Here is a 21790-nt window from a genome sequence, read left to right as displayed (position 1 = left end):
TTCTGTCATTTCAAAAACTGTGATAGATAAACGACAGCTAGAATCTGATTGGTTAAATGGACGACAGTGCCTAACCCGAACCCTCCTGATGCCTAACTCTAACCCTACGTTAAGTGCCTAACCCTAAAAAAACACAGAAAAACATGTGTCGACCTAATGACCCTGTCAACCTTCTGTCCTTGTCGACCTTCAGACCCTGTCGACCTATTGCCTGTCTAACTTACATTGTCTACCCAAACATTGTCTACCTTTTTACGGTAGACCTAATGATCGAATACCCTAAATCAGGAGTGACCAATAAGCAGCCCTTCAGCTGCTGCTGAACTAAAGTTTCCAGCATGCCTTGCGACAGTTTTAGTATGGCCAAATAACAAAACTTAGGCAAGGCATGCTGGGATGTGTAGTTCTTTCACAGCTGGAAGGCCGCTTATTGCCCACCCCTAAAATAAATACTGTAGATCTTTCCCCCTTAAATGAGACCCCCTGCTCCCAACAGCAAGTGTAAGATCTGGGTACCACCCCAAGTCAAGCGCAACCACTGTGTCACTGGTGTTGTTCTAACCAGCCTTAAAGAATCTTCTAGCACTTGGGATACTTTAGAAAGGGCCAGATAACATTTATAATCAGAACTTAAAAACAAAACTAAAACTATTTGGTTCAGTAGAAAAAAAATCTTTTATTATGTGGATTCAGAATATAAAAACAAAAGTGAGTAAAATTTAGGGCAAAGAAATATTTCCGTAAAAACGTGATTTTAGAATTTAAAGGTTAGTGATGAGGTTACTCGTTCCTCTGCACCAAGCACGGGAAATCAGCCACTGAAAATAAATATCACAAAGTCAATATAAAATCACATCCAGTTCATTAAGTGCCTCCATAATTGTGCACAAATATACTGAGTAATACGTCTGGCACAGGGGCTCGCTCTGCTCTCCAAAACATAATAGGACTCTTCATCATCCAGAGCCTGAACAGGGACCGGGAACTACTGAGATAAAACACAGCCAAAATGTAACAATAAGTACAGTTCTTTAGCTGCTAACTGGTTACGTATCACTTTTCTGTATGTGAAAAGTGTTTCTTTTTACATAGCTCAATCTGTGACTATAGTGAGAGAAGTGGCAACAGTAAGCACAGAGCGGCTTGTGCACATTCTGTTGGTCATATGTGACCGACATGTCAGCTCAAGGCTACGGGCATGTGAGACCAGCAATGCAGCTTTAGCGGAATTAAAGTTAAAAATAATGCAGAAAAATATTTAGACACATCATAGCAGAGCCTGAAGTATAGTGTCCTGGTTCCTTTGTATGTCAAAACTGCTGTGCTTAATCCGGGCCCATTTCTGTGAAAGTCTGACATCTATAGAATAACTCAAGGCCTGATTCTGAAGTAGGTGCTAATGCAGCCACGACCGCAACTTTTACCGCACCGAGACTGCGTCTTTATGCTAATGCGCAGCTGATGGGATCCGTACAAAGGGCCTGATTCAGAGCCGGGCGCTCTTTGAGAGCGCTCACTCTGAATAAGGACGTCCCTGTTTTTTTTAAAAGATGGCCTCCTCGTCGCTCGCTAAGCTGTGGGTGACCACCCACAGCTTTAGCGAGCGGCCAGGTGATGGTCGCGATGGTCACGACCATCGCGACCATCAGGGCTTGCGATGAGACCCTTGTGGTAGGGTCTTGTTCCCGCAAGCCCCAATGAGCTTTCGGCTCTAATAGAGCCGGAAGCTCACCCACTGACGTCACTGGTGATGTCAGTGGGGCCGGCCCCAAACGGCAGGCGTTCCTCAGGGAACGCCTCTGTTTGGCCAGTCACCCCCCTGCCGGCCTCCAAAACGGGGCAAGCTGTTAATCACAATTGACAGCTGCCCGCTTTGGTGAGAGACCCGTAGTGATGGAGCGCCCGTCGCTGGCCTGGTCTCACGTATGCGCAGTGAGGGACCATCGACCCGCTTGCGAGCGCTGTGCGCTCACCAGCAGGTCTGAATCAGGCCCAAAGTGCCTGATTCAGCAAGGAATGCAGTTGCTTATATGTACGCAATCGGCCGATGTTCGTGCTTTGCGCATGCATCGCAGTGCACGGGCGAACTAGCAATTGCGATGGAAACTGTGATTGCAGAGGCTACACAGACCCAGAGCACAATGATTGATAGGAACTGCCATTTGTGGGTGGTGATGGGGGGGGTGGTCAGGCGAGCGCATGCATGCCAGTGCGTTTCAACGCCGTTGCAGGGGCGTGCATAAATTATCCTCTGCGTGGCCACAAGCAGCCACACACTGATAGCGTGCGTGGCTGGTAGCAATTTCTGAGTAAGGCCTTGTGCAAGTCTGCATATGGGTCCGATGTTACCAATTGTTTCGCTATGTTCCCCTAGTATATGGATGTGAGTAAGGGGAAGTGGGCGTCCTTATGTCAGGATGCGATCGCAATGTCAATGCAAACATGTAAATAGCACCGGCGATATTAGCAACTGTGGTGCATGCTTACAAGCAGAATAGCGATTCATAGTGAATCAGGCCCAAAGACACCTACCGGCAGCCACGTTATACCGCTGCTTTGTGTATTAAGAAACCATCGGTCGCACCAAAGAATATTGCACCAGCTCTATAGAGGCGCAGAATGTCAGTCTGAGTCTGGCTAGTGCCCTACCTCCGCTACCACTGAAATTGCCACTCTTGGTACAAATTTGTTCTGTGGCTTTCGGCAGTAACCATCAGGACACGTGCGCAGTGCGGCTCGGACGCTGTTTCAGTCGGCCACACCGAGCGTCTTTCTTGCTCAAAATGTGCATCTCATCTCATTCACATAAATAATACTGGGAGCGACAAAACTACATTGCTGGCTTGCACTGTGTGACGGACTCTAAATCGGTGTAAAAAGGGCTCCGATGCCAGCGGCCGCTGCTTTTCGTCACGCCAAGTTCTGTTGTGCATCACATGTGACTGTGTACATGTGTAAAACCAATTCTGGTGCTGTTCTTGTCGCAACCCAGCATCTGCGAGCAGCTAATCGCTGCGTCTGTGATACGACTAAGATGCACAATTTAGAAGAAGAATGGTACACTTCTCCCCTCAGAGCGCATTAGTAGTGCCATGTGTCTCACGTCGCATGGCACATGGACAACCGGTGAGTAAATCCCTTATAGAAGAGTCAGGCTCTGCTAGGTCAGAGGTCAGAGGTGGTCTGTTTTATAAATTCATCTTCTCCAACCCTTTATCTCATTTTAACAAATTTCATCCCAATTACATTTGCATGTGGGTGCATACGTGGTCACCAACAAAAAGCATGAACCACCCCATATCAGCCCTACTCCTCCCATCGGAATCAGTATGATTTACCGCCGGCCGCTTGGCCGGTGGTTCAAATCCCGACAGCGGAAGCCCGGCAGAGGTGGAAATCCTGATCGTCCATTAAAGTAAGCATGCTAACCTAATTCCCCCCCCAACCCTCCCTTAGGGGTACCTAACCCTACCCTCCCCCTAAGTGCCTAAACCTAACCCCCCTCTAAGTGCCTAAACCTAACCCCCCTTCCCCGCTGCCGAAACCTAACCCTCTCGGGGGGTGCCTAACCGTAATCTCCCCCCCGGTTGTGCCTAACCCTAACCCCCCCTTCCCCTAGCCTAAATCTAACCTCCCGGGGGGTGCCTAACCCTAAGTCCCCCCCGGGAGCTCCTCAACCTAACCCTCCCCCCCCGCACGACTGTTGGCGCCCGACTCAATCGGTAAGCCGGGTGTCAGGCTCCCAGCGTAGGCCCAATGACAGGCGTCGGGATTTCGATGCCTGTCATTAGACACTTGCTGGGATTGGACAGTCGGGAAGCCTGGAGAAGGCATTTCGTCCGCTGGCTTCCCGACTGCTTCCCCTCCCATCGGATAGTGCAAATGTTTGTGCTTCTGCAGATGCTATTGTGTTAGGCTGTAAATAAATGCATTTTCCCAGAAAACAACTGTGTTTAGAAAAACTGACAATCAGTGCAAATAGGTTCCAATATAAAGACACTTTGCTTGCTCCTGGTATATAGGGAACAGCACCAACCACTTTGAAAGAACATAACTGACTTTAATACCATCTAAAAAAAACCTCATTGCATTCATATGTAATAATAGATAACTCATATATGGAGTTTTAAATGGACCCAACCCTAAACCTCTTTTTTTGAATTGTGGGCAGGTAAATAAGTTGCAAATTAGTATCTATTTTACTATAGACATTTCTCTCCTCACCCCATTAGCTATAGCCCCTCTCCTTCCCACCTTATATCCCCTAAGACATTTCTCTCCTCACCCATTACCTACAGCCCCTCTCCTTCCCATCTTCTATCCACTAAGACATTTCTCTTCTCACCCCATTAGCTACAGCCCCTCTCCTCCCCACCTTCTTTCCCCTAAGACATTTCTCTCCTCACCCATTAGCTACAGCCCCTCTCCTACCCACCTTCTTTCCCCTAAGACATTTCTCTCCTCACCCATTAGCTACAGCCCCTCTCCTTCCCACCTTCTGTCCCCTAAGACATTTATCTCCTCACCCCATTAACTACAGCCCCTCTCCTTCCCACCATCTATCCCCTAAGACATTTCTCTCCTCAACCCATTAGCTACAGCTCCTCTCCTTCCCACCTTCTATCCCCTCAGTCATTTCTCTCCTCAAACCATTAGCTACAGCTCCTCTCCTTCCCACCTTCTATCCCCTAAGACATTTCTCCCCTCACCCCATTAGCTACAGCCCCTCTCCTTCCCACCTTCTTTCCCCTAAGACATTTATCTCCTCACCCCATTAGCAATAGCCCCTCTCCTTCCCACCTTCTATCCCCTAAGACATTTCTCTCCTCACCCCATTAGCTACAGCCCCTCTCCTTCCCTCCTTCTTTCCCCTAAGACATTTCTATCCTCAACCCATTAGCTACAGCTCCTCTCCTTCCCACCTTCTATCCCCTCAGACATTTCTCTCCTCAAACCATTAGCTACAGCCCCTCACCTTCCCACCTTCTATCCCCTAAGACATTTCTCTCCACACCCATTACCTACAGCCCCTCTCCTTCCCACCTTCTATCCCCTAAGACATTTCTCTTCTCACCCCATTAGCTACAGCCCCTCTCCTCCCCACCTTCTTTCCCCTAAGACATTTCTCTCTTCACCCATTACCTACAGCCCCTCTCCTACCCACCTTCTTTCCCCTAAGACATTTCTTTCCTCACCCATTAGCTACAGCCCCTCTCCTTCCCACCTTCTATCCTCTAAGACATTTCTCTCCTCACCCCATTAGCTACAGCCCCTCTCCTTCCCACCTTCTTTCCCCTAAGACATTTCTCTCCTCAACCCATTAGCTAAAGCTCCTCTCCTTCCCACCTTCGATCCCCTAAGACATTTCTCTCCTCAACCCATTAGCTACAGCTCCTCTCCTTCTCACCTTCTATCCCCTAAGACATTTCTCTCCTCAACCCATTAGCTACAGCTCCTCTCCTTCCCACCTTCTATCCCCTCAGTCATTTCTCTCCTCAAACCATTAGCTACAGCTCCTCTCCTTCCCACCTTCTATCCCCTAAGACATTTCTCCCCTCACCCCATTAGCTACAGCCCCTCTCCTTCCCACCTTCTTTCCCCTAAGACATTTATCTCCTCACCCCATTAGCAATAGCCCCTCTCCTTCCCACCTTCTATCCCCTAAGACATTTCTCTCCTCACCCCATTAGCTACAGCCCCTCTCCTTCCCTCCTTCTTTCCCCTAAGACATTTCTATCCTCAACCCATTAGCTACAGCTCCTCTCCTTCCCACCTTCTATCCCCTCAGACATTTCTCTCCTCAAACCATTAGCTACAGCCCCTCACCTTCCCACCTTCTATCCCCTAAGACATTTCTCTCCACACCCATTACCTACAGCCCCTCTCCTTCCCACCTTCTATCCCCTAAGACATTTCTCTTCTCACCCCATTAGCTACAGCCCCTCTCCTCCCCACCTTCTTTCCCCTAAGACATTTCTCTCTTCACCCATTACCTACAGCCCCTCTCCTACCCACCTTCTTTCCCCTAAGACATTTCTTTCCTCACCCATTAGCTACAGCCCCTCTCCTTCCCACCTTCTATCCTCTAAGACATTTCTCTCCTCACCACATTAGCTACAGCCCCTCTCCTTCCCACCTTCTTTCCCCTAAGACATTTCTCTCCTCAACCCATTAGCTAAAGCTCCTCTCCTTCCCACCTTCGATCCCCTAAGACATTTCTCTCCTCAACCCATTAGCTACAGCTCCTCTCCTTCTCACCTTCTATCCCCTAAGACATTTCTCTCCTCAACCCATTAGCTACAGCTCCTCTCCTTCCCACCTTCTATCCCCTCAGTCATTTCTCTCCTCAAACCATTAGCTACAGCTCCTCTCCTTCCCACCTTCTATCCCCTAAGACATTTCTCCCCTCACCCCATTAGCTACAGCCCCTCTCCTTCCCACCTTCTTTCCCCTAAGACATTTATCTCCTCACCCCATTAGCAATAGCCCCTCTCCTTCCCACCTTCTATCCCCTAAGACATGTATCCTCACCCATTACCTACAGCCCCTCTCCTACCCACCTTCTTTCCCCTAAGACATTTCTCTCCTCACCCATTACCTACAGCCCCTCCCCTTCCCACCTTCTATCCCCTAAGACATGTATCTCCTCACCCATTAGCTACAGCCCTTCTCCTTCCCACCTTCTATCCCCTAAGACATTTCTCTCCTCACCCCATTAGCTACAGCCCCTCTCCTTTCCACCTTCTTTCCCCTAAGACATTTCTCTCCTCACCCCATTAGCTACAGCCCCTCTCCTTCCCACCTTCTCTCCCCTAAGACATTTCTCTCCTCACCCCATTAGCTACAACCCCTCTCCTTCCCACCTTCTTTCCCCTAAGACATTTATCTCCTCACCCCATAAGCAACAGCCCCTCTCCTTCCCACCTTCTATCCCCTAAGACATTTCTCTCCTCACCCCATTAGCTACAGCCCCTCTCCTTCCCTCCTTCTTTCCCCTAAGACATTTCTATCCTCAACCCATTAGCTATAGCATCTCTCCTTCCCACATTCTATCCCCTAAGACATTTCTCTCCTCACCCCATTAGCTACAGCCCCTCTCCTTCGCACCTTCTATCCCCTAAGACATTTATCTCCTCACCCATTAGCTACACCCCCTCTCCTTCCCACCTTCTCTCCCCTAAGACATTTCTCTCCTCACCCCATTAGCTACAGCCCCTCTCCTTCCCACCTTCTTTCCCCTAAGACATCTCTCCTCACCCCATTAGCTACAGCCCCTCTCCTTCCCACCTTCTTTTCCCTAAGACATTTCTCTCCTCACCCCATTAGCTACAGCCCCTCTCCTTCCCACCATCTTTCCCCTAAGACATTTATCTCCTCACCCCATTAACTACAGCCCCTCTCCTTCCCACCATCTATCCCCTAAGACATTTCTCTCCTCACCCCATTAGCTACAGCCCCTCTCCTTCCCACCTTCTTTCCCCTAAGACATTTCTCTCCTCACCCATTAACTACAGCCCCTCTCCTTCCCACCTTCTATCGCCTAAGACATTTCTCTCCTCACCCCATTAGCTACAGCCCCTCTCCTTCCCACCTTCTTTCCCCTAAGACATTTCTCTCCTCACCCATTAACTACAGCCCCTCTACTTCCCACCTTCTATCCCCTAAGACATTTCTCTACTCACCCATTAGCTACAGCCCCTCTCCTTCCCACCTTCTTTCCCCTAAGACATTTCTCTACTCACCCCGTTAGCTACAGCCCCTCTCCTTCCCACCTTCTATCCCCTAAGACATTTCTCTCCCCACCCCATTAGCTACAGCCCCTCTCCTTCCCACCTTCTTTCCCCTAAGACATTTCTCTCCTCACCCCATTAGCTACAGCCCCTCTACTTCCCACCATCTATCCCCTAAGACATTTCTCTCCTCACCCCATTAGCTACAGCCCCTCTCCTTCCCACCTTCTTTCCCCTAAGACATTTCTCTCCTCACCCCATTAGCTACAGCCCCTCTCTTTCCCACCATCTTTCCCCTAAGACATCTCTCTCCTCACCCCATTAGCTACACCCCCTCTCCTTTCCACCTTCTTTCCCCTAAGACATTTCTCTCCTCACCCCATTAACTACAGCCCCTCTCTTTCCCATCTTCTCTCCCGTAAGACATGTCTGATTAGGAAATAAAGTAATTCCACCTACAGTACAGAAGGATCTGTGCTACAGATCGAGGCTGTCACACAATGTGCCCTGAGTCATGGACGTACGCTATTCTCATCACTGCTGCATCATTGGATGCAGCAACAATGATAAAATATTCTAATGCTGCAGAAAATAGACACCACTCCCCCCCCACCCTGACAGCAACGCAGATCCGAGTGCTACATCCGAAGACACAGCATTTGCTGACCATCACAACCGAACCGGTCCCTTTGGCCATCTGAGTAATCCTAAACTTACTCAGAGTGACCACCAGAACTCCTCAGCTGGGGCCAGGAAATCTGCGTTGAAAGACGTAGTCCCTGGCGGGATGCAGTCAGGATACCGGCGGGCAGGGGGGGTTAGGTTTAGGGACCCTGGGGGGACTTAGGGTTAGGCACCCCCTGGGAGGGTTGGGGTAGGGGAAAGGGGGTTATTCTTGGGCACCACTAGGGGGGTTTATGGTTAGGCACCCCTTGGGAGGGTTGGGGTAGGGGGTTTAGTCTTAGGCATCACTAGGTGGGAGGGGTTAGGGTTAGACACCCCCGGGAGGGTTAGGTTTAGGGTGTGGGGAGGGGGTTTAGGTTTAGGCACTAACGGGGGGGAAGGTTAGGGTTAGACACCCCTAAGGGAGGGTTAGGAGGGGAGAGGGGAGGGTTAGGGTACTTATCTACAGCTATCAGGATTTTGAACTGCAGGACTGCCGCTGTCGGTATTTGATCTGGCAGCTAAACAGCCGCCGGCATTACATACTGATTCAGACCCTGGCCTCTGTATTCCCAGAAAATGGGGATGATACACCCCCCCTTTTTCAGGCGCCGATGGCCAGTCCCACCCATTCCCCGCCCCAAACGGCAGCATCATGCCCCTAAGTCAGTTATGACTTAGGGGCACTGCAAGCATACTCAGAGATAGAGACCTACACGTGTGCAGCGCAGAACCTGTGCAATCCGCAGATCTTTAAGAATTGGATTTGTGCGCAGACCATGAGGTTTACACACACATGCTTATATTATAAATGAGCGGATCGGTTCTGCTCAGTTAAGTTCATATCTGAAAACAGCATCTTATTGGTTCTCACGTGTTTGGACAGACACTGAGATAAATCAGAACTTGCGCTAATATGGTGAGAAGAACTGGAGTAGAACCGAAACCGCTCATCTCTAACTTATATACATATTCTATATTTCTCCATATTACACATTTTATGAAAAGCTTGTAGTGCGTAGTGTGTCTGCTTTTCAGCAATGGTCCTTCACATTTTAAATGTCACTGTACAGAGAGGGATCGCCTTCCCCTTAGTGTACCTGCTCACTAATAGCTAAAGCTGGGTACACACTAACAGATATATTGGCCGATCAATTGATCGGCCAATATATCTGGTTCCCCTTGGCCAGTGAATGATGCCGTTCACAGGCATATCACGTCAGCTCTGCTGCACAGCCGATGGCAGGTGTACTTGCAGACATATCTGTCCATCGGCCAGTGTGTACGGGCGGTGTGCCGACTGCCCGTACACATGCAACAGGGGTCGCGGGGAGGGGACGGAACACGCTCCCCGACTAGCGGGACCTGCAGCCAGAGACAGATGATGGTCGTTCGTTGTGTAGGAACGACCATCATCTACAGATATATCTGTTCAGTCTGTACCCAGCTTAACACGCAAGCAGCGTAATTAGCACAGAGATAACCTCCCTTTGCCATTTCTTGGCTGCTGCCCCTTGAGGTGCCCCCCTGGCAGGTATTCTATTTTTATCAACATCCCTTTGACCTCCCAAGTCTAACTGTAGGTGGTGCTGAATAGAGGTACCTGGATCTCCTTGTAGTGGAAGGCAATGATGAGAATGAGAAGACATATGGTGGCTATACTGATGCTGCATTTCATCAGGTACAGGTAGACAAACCACTGGAAGAAAGAAAAAAAAAACACAAGTTTGAGGATGATTGGACAAAGAAATACATTAAAACAACATGAATGTATACAACTAGATTTATATACCATTGCATTTGTCAGCACAGTTTTCTGACACCAATTTAATGGACGACACCCATAAGTATTTTGTGCTGTTGAGAAACCCTTCACTTTCCTATCAAAGTAGGGGAGATGTATCAATGCTTCGAAAGAGTAAAGAAGCTGACTATAGCAACCAATCAGCTTCTACCTATCATTTTATAGACCATACTTGACAAATGCTAGCTCGCAGCTGATTGGTTGCAATGGGGAACTTCTCCTTTTCTCCACTGATAAATTTAAAAAAATATCTCTCTACAAACCTCCAATTCCAATCATATAAATCAGGAGAGATGTGTCATGGAATAGGTGATGTGGCCACATCATGCTGGGGCATGCCATGCTTCCATGGGAGGGAACATAGATCTTCTAAAGCACTAGAATGTCCCCAACCTCCCTCCCTTGAACTATTAAGAGATGCCCACACACTAGTGGCAGATGCCCGCTTCAGCTTACGGCAGTGAGCCTGACTATTGGGATGATGGAAGGGTCCCAAAAAAACTTCCCTAAACAAACTTCCCAAATTGGGAAAGTATGTGTCTGTGACTTCACCTTTGTCTAAACCTTACACCCTGATACTACTCCTAGCACATGCATTCTATTCATGCTCTCTCCCAAGCAGCTTTTCTCTGCCCTGCACCAGAGGTCAGTTATGAAGTGTACAGAAAGCCAGCAGGGAATGAGCATCGTATAGTATAGAAGCTGAGCTGAGCTGTGAGAGTAGAGGCTTGGGCTGCTCCCCCTATACCTCATAGCACCCTTGATGTAAAAGATGGAGGAAGTCTGTAATGTAGTCAACAGATACAATTATGTATATAGCATAGAGCTCGTTATCACCCGACTGAGAAAGGTTTTAGCATAATTGCCATATTTTATGCTTGCCTTCTGCCTGGAATGTCCTGCAGTAAAGCAACAAAGTGACCCTAGAGGTTCAGGTGACAGATCCCCTTTAAGATGCAATATATAGTATACGACCTTCTCTAAGATGCCCCATCTGTGACCTTCTCTAAGATGCACCATCTATGACCTTCTCTAAGATCCACCATCTATGACCTTCTCTAAGATCCACCATCTATGACCTTCTCTAAGATACACCATCTATGACCTTCTCTAATATGCACCATCTATGACCTTCACTAAGATGAACCATCTGTGACCTTCCCCAAAATACACCATCTGTGACCTTCTCCAAGACACACCATCTATAACCTTCTCTAAGATGCACCATCTGTGACCTTCTCTAAGATGCACCATCTATGACCTTCTCTAAGATCCACCATCTATGACCTTCTCTAAGATCCACCATCTATGACCTTCTCTAAGATACACCATCTATGACCTTCTCTAATATGCACCATCTATGGCCTTCACTAAGATGAACGATCTGTGACCTTCCCCAAAATACACCATCTGTGACCTTCTCCAAGACACACCATCTATAACCTTCTCTAAGATGCACCATCTGTGACCTTCTCTAAGATGCACCATCTGTGACCTTCTCTTAGATGCACCATCTGTGACCTTCTCTAAGATGCACCAACTGTGACCTTCTCTTAGGTGCACCATCTGTGACCTTCTCTAAGACACACCATCTATGACCTTCTCTAATATGCACCATCTATGACCTTCACTAAGATGAACCATCTGTGACCTTCTCCAAAATACACCATCTGTGACCTTCTCCAAGACACACCATCTATGACCTTCTCTAAGATGCACCATCTGTGACCTTCTCTTAGATGCACCATCTGTGACCTTCACTAAGATGCACCAACTGTGACCTTCTCTTAGATGCACCATCTGTGACCTTCTCTAAGATCCACCATCTATGACCTTCTCTGAGATACACCATCTATGACCTTCTCTAATATGCACCATCTATGACCTTCTCTAAGATGCACCATCTATGACCTTCTCTAAGATGCACCATTTATAAACTTCTCTAAGATGCACCACTTATGACCTTCTCTAAGATGCATAAACTTGGACCCTCTCTAAGATGCTCCATCTTCTCTAAGATGCAGCACTTATGACCTTCTCAAAGATACACCACTTATGACCTTCTCTAAGATGCACCATCTATGACCTTCTCTAAAATACACCATCTATGACCTTCTCTAAATACACCATCTATGACCCTCTCTAAGATGCTCCATTTATTATGACCTTCTCTAAGATGCACCATCTATGACTTGCACTAAGATGCTCCATCTATGACCCTCTCTAAGATGCTCCATTTATTATGACCTTCTCTAAAATCCACCACCTATGACCTTCTCTAAAATACACATCTATGACCCTCTCTAAGATGCTCCATCTATGACCCTCTCTAAGATGCACCATCTATGACCTTCTCTAAGATGCACCATCTATGACCTTCTCTAAGATGCACCATCTATGACTGTCTCTAAGATGCTCCATCTATGACCTTCTCTAAGATGCACCATTTATAATCTTTTCTTAGATACACAATCTATGTCCTTCTTTAAAATGCATCATCTACTGTATAACCCTCTCATATATGCACCTTCTATGACCTTCTCTAAGATGTGCCATCTATGATCTTCTGTAAAATACACCATATATGACCACCTAAGATGCACCAACTATAACTCTTTCTAAGATGCCCCATCTATGACCTTGTTTAACACGGTGCATCTTAGAGAAGGTCACGTTGTACATCTGTAAACTCTAGATGAAACAAGCTGAATGCATGAAGTTTTACGTTTTAAACTTAATAACGAGCAGGGTACCATTTTCACTCCTTGAAAAAAGTTAAAAGGTGCTAAAAAAAAAGGCAACAAGTGTGGAGCATCTGGGAATTACTTCTGCAGTGTTTATGGACTGTATTGATTAAAATGAGATCCTGCTCAATGACTCAATAGTTTTGACTCCTCAATATGAGCAAGACACACAGGCAACACTGACCTGGAAATAATTACCAAAGTAGGTAAAGAAGCTTGGTGCTCAACTCATCTTATACTTATACAGTTTGAATGTCAATATTTTGTCCTTGCAGGGTTTTTGTTGTGTCGATATAGTGACCTGTCTGTATTTTGTGCATGTCGGTATAGTGACTTGTCTGTATTTTGTCCATGTCGGTATAGTGACCTGTCAGTATTTTTTCCACGTCGGTATATTGACCTGACTGTATTTTGTCCATGTCAGTATAGTGACCTGTCAGTATTTTGTCCATGTCGGTATATATTAATCTGTCAGTATTTTGTCCATGTCGGTATACTGACCTGACTGTACTTTGTCCATGTTGGTATAGTGACCTGTCAGTATTTTGTCCATGTCGGTACATTAATCTGTCAGTATTTAGTCCATGTCGGTATAGTGACCTGTCAGTATTTTGTCCATGTCAGTATATTAATCTGTCAGTATTTTGTCCATGTCGGTATAGTGACCTGTCAGTATTTTGTCCATGTCGGTATATTAATCTGTCAGTATTTTGTCCATGTTGGTGTACTGACCTGACTGTACTTTGTTCATGTTGGTATAGTGACCTGTCAGTATTTTGTCCATGTCGGTATAGTGACCTGACTGTATTTTGTCCATGTCGGTATAGTGACCTGTCAGTATTTTGTTCATGTCGGTATAGTGACCTGACTGTATTTTGTCCATGTCGGTATACTGACCTGTCAGTATTCTGTCCATGTCGTTATAGTGACCTGCCTGTATTTTGTCCATGTCGGTATAGCGACCTGTCAGTATTTTGTCCATGTCAGTATATTAATCTGTCAGTATTTTGTCCATGTCGCTATAGTGACCTGTCAGAATTTTGTCCATGTCGGTATATTGACCTGACTGTATTTTATCCATGTTGGTATAGTGACCTGTCAGTATTTTGTCCATGTCGGTATAGTGACCTGTCAGTATTTTGTCCATGTCGGTATAGTGACTTGTCTGTATTTTGTCCATGTCGGTATAGTGACCTGTCAGTATTTTGTCCACGTCGGTATATTGACCTGACTGTATTTTGTCCATGTCAGTATAGTGACCTGTCAGTATTTTGTCCATGTCGGTATATATTAATCTGTCAGTATTTTGTCCATGTCGGTATACTGACCTGACTGTACTTTGTCCATGTTGGTATAGTGACCTGTCAGTATTTTGTCCATGTCGGTATATTAATCTGTCAGTATTTTGTCCATGTCGGTATAGTGACCTGTCAGTATTTTGTCCATGTCAGTATATTAATCTATCAGTATTTTGTCCATGTCGGTATAGTGACCTGTCAGTATTTTATCCATGTCGGTATATTAATCTGTCAGTATTTTGTCCATGTCGGTGTACTGACCTGACTGTACTTTGTCCATGTTGGTATAGTGACCTGTCAGTATTTTGTCCATGTCGGTATAGTGACCTGACTGTATTTTGTCCATGTCGGTATAGTGACCTGTCAGTATTTTGTTCATGTTGGTATAGTGACCTGACTGTATTTTGTCCATGTCGGTATACTGACCTGTCAGTATTCTGTCCATGTCGTTATAGTGACCTGCCTGTATTTTGTCCATGTCGGTATAGCGACCTGTCAGTATTTTGTCCATGTCAGTATATTAATCTGTCAGTATTTTGTCCATGTCGCTATAGTGACCTGTCAGAATTTTGTCCATGTCGGTATATTGATCTGTCAGTATTTTGTCCATGTCAGTATACTGACCTGACTGTATTTTATCCATGTTGGTATAGTGACCTGTCAGTATTTTGTCCATGTCGGTATAGTGACCTGTCAGTATTTTGTTCATGTCGGTATAGTGACCTGACTGTATTTTGTCCATGTCGGTATACTGACCTGTCAGTATTCTGTCCATGTCGTTATAGTGACCTGCCTGTATTTTGTCCATGTCGGTATAGCGACCTGTCAGTATTTTGTCCATGTCAGTATATTAATCTGTCAGTATTTTGTCCATGTCGCTATAGTGACCTGTCAGAATTTTGTCCATGTCGGTATATTGATCTGTCAGTATTTTGTCCATGTCAGTATACTGACCTGACTGTATTTTATCCATGTTTGTATAGTGACCTGTCAGTATTTTGTCCATGTCGGTATAGTGACCTGTCAGTATTTTGTCCATGTCGATACAGCAACCTGTCAGTATTTTGTCCATGTTGGTATAGTGACCTGTCATTTTTTGTGGTTTTGTCCATTTCTAGCTTATGTCCCTGTCACTATTTTGACTGTTGATATGTTGATTGTCGGTATTTAGCCTATGTTGGGAGTTTGGTGCCGGTAATTTGACTGCCGTTTGATTTTGACCGTCGGGATATCTTGTGACCATATAAAGACATGAAGCCTTTACCTTCTCGTGACTATTATCCCTATACTGTACATTACGGATGCATTATCCCCATTATAGTATAAAAGACCAGCAAAGGAGGAACCAGCTGACATTTACCTTTCTTTCCGCATATACCAGATCCAGGGATAGCACATAAGCAGATTTTTGAAGTGACATTTACTTTGCATTGTGGCAGTGAAGGAAGAGACATTCCTGGCTGACAAAAGTTACTGGCAAACATTGTATTTGCTGAAGGGCTGTTCCCTGTCCTTCACCTCAAGCGCTGTACTTATGTTCCTCTTACTATAGCTGTTACATCTGCTGTATGTACTCATGCCACCAGCATACCTGCACTGTGTTTTTGGTTTTTTACATGTATGGTATTAGTACAATACTGAATTCAATATAACTATATACTTCATGTTGCTATATTGGATTAAAGTAAACTAACAATATTAGCAGGTGCAGATTGCTGCTGATTTTAGGGATCGTCCTGTATCAGTGCATTGCATGCATGGAGAAAATTGTCTATATTTACCAGTAAGCAGAGTGGCAACACAAATGCTACCAACGGTCAATGGCAGTGGGTATGTCGTCAATATAACCAATGGGTTCTACTCATTTTTGCCTACTCTCCCTTAATGTCCGGGAGACACCAGAAGTTTGCATTCTCCTGCACTGCCAGGAGTGTAGACCAGCCTCAAAGTTTTTACCCACTTTCTAGTGAAATGGGCATTCGAAGGGTTTAATGCCATTGCCTCATATTGGCACCACCCCACAGCCAAATGCCATAAACTGCAGCACTGTGAAGCAATGACAACGCCATCTGCATCTCACATACCTCTACCTACCCTCCAGGATATCCCTAAGTGTACCAGCAAAAATTCAGCAAGTCAGGTTCTATTCCCCCCCCCCGTTACATTCTTTCTCTATGGCTAAAGAATACTAGCAGAGACATACTGTATATTTTGATGGGTAATAGGTCTCATAGGGGGAGATGTATCAAGCCTTGGAGGGAGATCAATAGGAGCAGTCGGCCAATCTATCAGCTTCTAACTGTCACTTATCCATCAAAGTCTTTGAAATAACAGAAGCTGATTGGTTGATTTGGACACTTTATCTCTCTCAAAGGGCTTGATTCATTGTGTGCAGTTAGCGTCCACCTCTGAATCAGGCCCCAAGGCTTGAGACATCTCCCCTAAAGACTGAAATTCATGTGTTAAATCAGCTTTGAGCATTTGATCAGTGTGTGGCAGATGTATGAAGCTCTGGAAAGTGATAAAGTGCAGAGTGATAAACGACCAACCAATCAGCTCCCAACTGTCATGTTACAGGCTGTGTTTGAAAAATGCCAGTTGGGAGCTGATCGGTTGGTCGTTTATCACTAAGCACCTTATCACTTCCCAGAGCTTCAGACTTCTGCCCCAGTGTGTGGCAGCAGTCTCCATGCTATGTTCAGACAACCTGCAGGACATTTGCTGCCCGGTACATAATGGGATCTTTGTACCATTGCAATGTTTAAACAATGCGCTATCTGATCATCTTTGATCTGCAGAACAGCGAGAGCCAGTCTGGGCACTATGTACAGATATGTATGTGTGCGTGCAGGAGCCATAGGTCAGTCTTCTCATTGTAACTATAGGAAGCACCATAATAATATACTCTCTGTTCATATCATTACAAAGCACCCGTGTGTAATCCATTGTGTGTTGTTTATTAAAAAGGATTTATCAAAATTCAGGAAACATTCCTCAATTGTTTTGCCAGCTCCCCAGCGACTTTTACTGAGTAAATTGCTGTTTTATTTCCAGTTCTTCCTGCATCCCGGGGGAACGATACTGTAGCTAGTGCGCTACTGCCGGGATAATCCAAATAAGTGATTTAATAATTAGCATTAAGACACAATAAATGCCCGATTCGGAGTCAGACGGAAGTCCAAATGTGGGCGCATCTCAAGCGGATCTCAGAACTGCGTATGTGCCACAGAAAGCAAACGCAGGCTATGCATGCGCCGTAACATGCTCACGCCCACATACAGAGACTGCAACTGCGAACAGATTGACCCGTCCGTTGACCAATATCTCTTTGCTGGAAATGAGCGTTTCTAAGGGGCAACCGAGCAATTGCTGCACAGACGCACGGAACACACCTGTCTCATCGGAGTGACGTGAGAGTCTCGTGAGCATGTGGACCAGCTTGTTCGTGTGGAGCGTCTGACGGACTTTTTGAAGCCAGCAGGTGGTGACTGGAGATCATGATACTAATGAAAACTGTAGGCGGCGAGTCCTTCCACGTGACGATGGGCAGACAATCCGCACAGTCGGGGATATACCTGCATTAGCATCAGGTAGTAAGTGGGCTGCGGTGGCCAAACCGTATCTATACTCCGTCTTTCTGTCTTACTTTTCAGCTTTATGTTTCTATCACATATATATATATATATATATATATATATATATACACACACACACACACAGTATATGTTGCTATTTTGTAGGCCGAGTACACATTAGGCGATATATTGGACGATATGTAGTTTTGAGGCAAATTGGAGCGATATATCGTCCATATCGCTAGGTGTGTACTCTCAAGCGTTCACGTGCGTAGTTAGCGGGGTCGTCCCAGCTGATGTGCTGCATGTTAGATGGGCTGACCACACAGACATTGGCTTGCAGTTGAATGGGGGACAGGTTTTATTGCACTGATGTAGACCAGATCGGGCAGTGTGTGCAGCCGCCCAATATATCCTTCCATCAGGCGTCGGCTGGGATGCCCGTCGTTCTGATGTGTACCCAGCCATAGACTTTGAACAGTCAGATTGTCTGGTAACATAAATGGATAATAATCCAAACATAACACCCAAACCCCACCTAGAATTACAGATCTGCCCACCCCCACATTGTTGCTAAGCCACACTCTCTTTTCTAATATGCTATATCCCTTTCAGGGTCAAAGATCATTATGTCAATATGGCTGACGTACCTTGCAGAAGCCTCTTTGGAAATTGTTGCCCAAATCTGATGTCTGAGTGTCACCTGTTGACTGTGTCCCTTTCTTTCTCCACCCCATTCAGTCACTTTCACAATACCTTTACTGTCATTCCCACATCCGCAGTATTTCCAAGACCAGGAGAACCTTTCTCTCCATGGAAACTACTAAGACTCTTGTACATGTCCTTATCGTTCCTCACCTATATTACTGTAACCTACTCCACTCTGGCCTTCCATACTCCCACCTCACTACACTTCAGTCCATCTCACCTCTGTTGCCCGCAGCCCACCCCATTTCCTCTCTTGTTGCTCTAAGGAAAACTAGTAACAGTTAAATAAAATCACACAAGCACAGACGTCCATAAACTACCCCTGAGGTTATATACTCATAGACTGTTATACATAAGACTATTGTGCTTTGTTCTCCACTGTATTTACACAGTGTAACCGTGCTTCCTCTTTCTACCTACATGTCCTGGTTCTAGACCACTTCCCCAGTACAATAGATAGGCCGTGGGCATGATGTTTTGCAAGGTTCGGTAAGAAATCCCAGCTGTCGGGATGCCGCTGGTCAGAATACCGACAGCCAGAATCCCGACACCCATAGGGAAGACAGGTAAGTCTTTTTCTAACCCCTCCCCTAACCCTCTCTCCCCGATGCCTAACCCTAACCTCCCCCCATAGTGCCTAAACCTAACCTCCCCCTCCCCGCAACCTAAACCTAACACTCCCTCCCCTAGTGCCTAAACCTAACCTCCCCCTCCCTGCACCCTAAACCTAGCACTCCCTCCCTGGTGCCTAAACCTAATATCCCCCCTAGTGCCTAAACCTAACCTCCCCCTCCCTGCACCCTAATCCTAACACTCTCTACCCGGTGCCTAACCCTCCCCCTAATGCCTATCCCTACTACCTGACCCTAACCACCCCCTAAAACCATGATACTTACCTTCAGGATGCCGGTGGTCAGGAAACTGGTGCCGGGATCCCGACCTGTCGAGATTTCTTCGCCGGTATTCAGACCGTTGCCACCCCGCACGCCGGGATGCCAACACTCCCGTTTTGCAATACGCAGTGCCATGCCCCTGCACTTTGTATGAGGCAGGCTATAGCTTGTTATGTGCTGAATATGCCCCCTCCATGGTCTGCCACACTTGCTCTAACATCAGGCATTTGGAAACCCCCCTCTTGAAGTTCTGTGTTCGCCCCTGAATCCCCATCTAGAGAGAAAAGCATACTGTATAGCTAACATGTATATTATTCTTGCCGGCGGTGTGCAGGTTAACAATTATAATACTAACCCCATAGTTCCAGATAATGGCTATTTGTCACCACCAATATACTCAAAGAGTTTGGTGTCAAGAACAGATAACCAGCAAAACTTTGTTATTCTCTGATAAGGCCGCAGAGCAGAAATGTGACAAACAGTATAGTAAGAGATTACGGCAAAACGTTCCACCTAAGACTGATACAATGTCGCTGACACTCCCCACAGCTGCTGCTACATAATGGTGCAATCTGTACGGCAACATTGCTCAGTAAATGGGAACAAAATAGTCACAAAGAAAAGTCTTTTTTATGCATTTCATCGTAATTTGTCTGACAAACAGGCAAAACAACTAAACAAAACAAGGAGATACAATAAAACATATTTCTGTATTTCTGTCCTAGTACATTTATTACTGGACCAAAAACTCAGATGTTGCAAGTTTCATGTACACACAGCACATTCTAACACTGAACATTCTGATCCTGCTGCTGAGACTGAGGACCTCATTCAGAGTCGGTCGAAGCGGCCGCACGGTCGTACGCAGCCGATGTTCGCTAAACTGCGCATGCGTACAGGTCACAATGCGCGTGCGCAAACTAGCCGCTACGATCAGAAATTTCTCTCTCCTTGAACACAGCCAGGTCGGTAGTTTGAGTGACAGTTTGCGGCGTTTGTGGGTGGTAACAGGGGAAGGTGCTTGAAAACGGGGGTGTGGAGATCCGAACGCAGGCGTGCCTAATTATGCGAACGGCGTTTTATGGGAGTGCATACGGTTTATGGGAGTGCATAATTATCAAAGTAGTGTCATGGCACATGGGAGGTTTTACACTGACATGATCGTAGAGCTTAAGAGAGGGTATGGTCAACCTTTAGCTCTACGACCAGTTCCGATGGATTCCGATGCTCACGATTAATCCTTAAATAGCCGGAGACGACGTGCTATGCGTACGAGATGTGGGCGTATTTTTAGCGGTCCGACCGCATCCACCCCTTGGTCAGCCAGCTAACGATCCGACCTTAGGGACGCAACATGCATGTGCATCATTTGCATATCCGGCCCCTTTTCCTATACGACCGTGCGGCCGCAACGACCGACTCTGAATGAAGTCCTGAGAACATTTGCATCCAGTGTAGCAGACAGAAGAATAGTTTACTATAAAAAGGAATTTGTGCGCATACATGTCCTGATTTTGATTTGCACCCATCCGCCTACTTTTTCGTACAGCGGCAAAAACTTATCGCATGAGAGCATTTTATAATTAGCGATTGATGTCCATCAATTTATCCACTAGTCTCACCTCTGCCCTCGCCTGGCCGGAAATTCGTCCCAATCCATCCACTTAGCCCTGGGAGTCTATATATAACAGTTAGCCTGTGTCCCTGCCAGAGCCCCTCAAACAAGCCCAGCCCCAAGTAATTAGTAGCAGCCACCCCTCTCCACCTCAGTGCCCCTGCATATGGTATCATAGAGCCTGATTCAGCAAGGATCGCAAGTGCGAAGATGCACGCAATAGGCCCATTGTTGCGTACTGAGCGTGCGCGAACTAGCCACTGCATTCGGGGGTAAGATCGCAGTGTGTACGTAGACCCATGGCAGAGTGGTTGACAGGAAGTGCCATCTGTGGGTGGTGATGGGGGGGAGGGGTGGCCGGGCAAACGCAGATGTGCCAATGCGTGCAATGGCAAAGGGGCGTGCATAAATTAGCCACTGCAATAACATACGAGGCCTCATAGCGTGCGCTGAAAGTAAGCAATTCCTGAGTGAGGTCTGACCTGCCTTAACTGTGCGTCTGGGTCCGATGTTACTCGATGTTCCCGATTGTTTCACTATTTTGACAAAGTATACGGATGTGAGTAAGGGGAAGAGGACGTCCTTATGTTAGGCTGCGATCGCATTGTGAATGCAAACATTTACATATCACCGCTGATATTAGCAACTGCATTGCGTGCGTATAAGCAGAATAGCGATCCGTAATGAATCAGGCCCACAGTCTTGTATATATAGGCAAAATAACTCTGAGGATATCAGCACACCTTGCCTCTAATATGCA

The 21790-nt window shown here is 46.3% G+C and overlaps 1 protein-coding gene across 1 annotated transcript in view; it reads right to left on the bottom strand.

The window, feature by feature from the left end:
- The window catches only part of KCNN4 (potassium calcium-activated channel subfamily N member 4), a 95326-nt gene that overhangs the window by 26782 nt on the left and 46754 nt on the right, over positions 1-21790 (bottom strand). Inside the window, exon 2 of the mRNA XM_088469830.1 lies at positions 9997-10092. Coding sequence (XP_088325956.1) covers positions 9997-10092 — 96 coding nt within the window. The remainder of the gene's footprint in view (positions 1-9996; positions 10093-21790) is intronic.

This window comes from Taudactylus pleione, unplaced genomic scaffold (assembly GCF_031769625.1).
Source record: "Taudactylus pleione unplaced genomic scaffold, aTauple2 ptg000094l, whole genome shotgun sequence".
Lineage (NCBI taxonomy): Eukaryota > Metazoa > Chordata > Amphibia > Anura > Myobatrachidae > Taudactylus > Taudactylus pleione.
The sequence above is the reverse complement of the archived record's forward strand: the minus strand, read 5'-3'. Positions and strand labels throughout refer to the sequence as shown.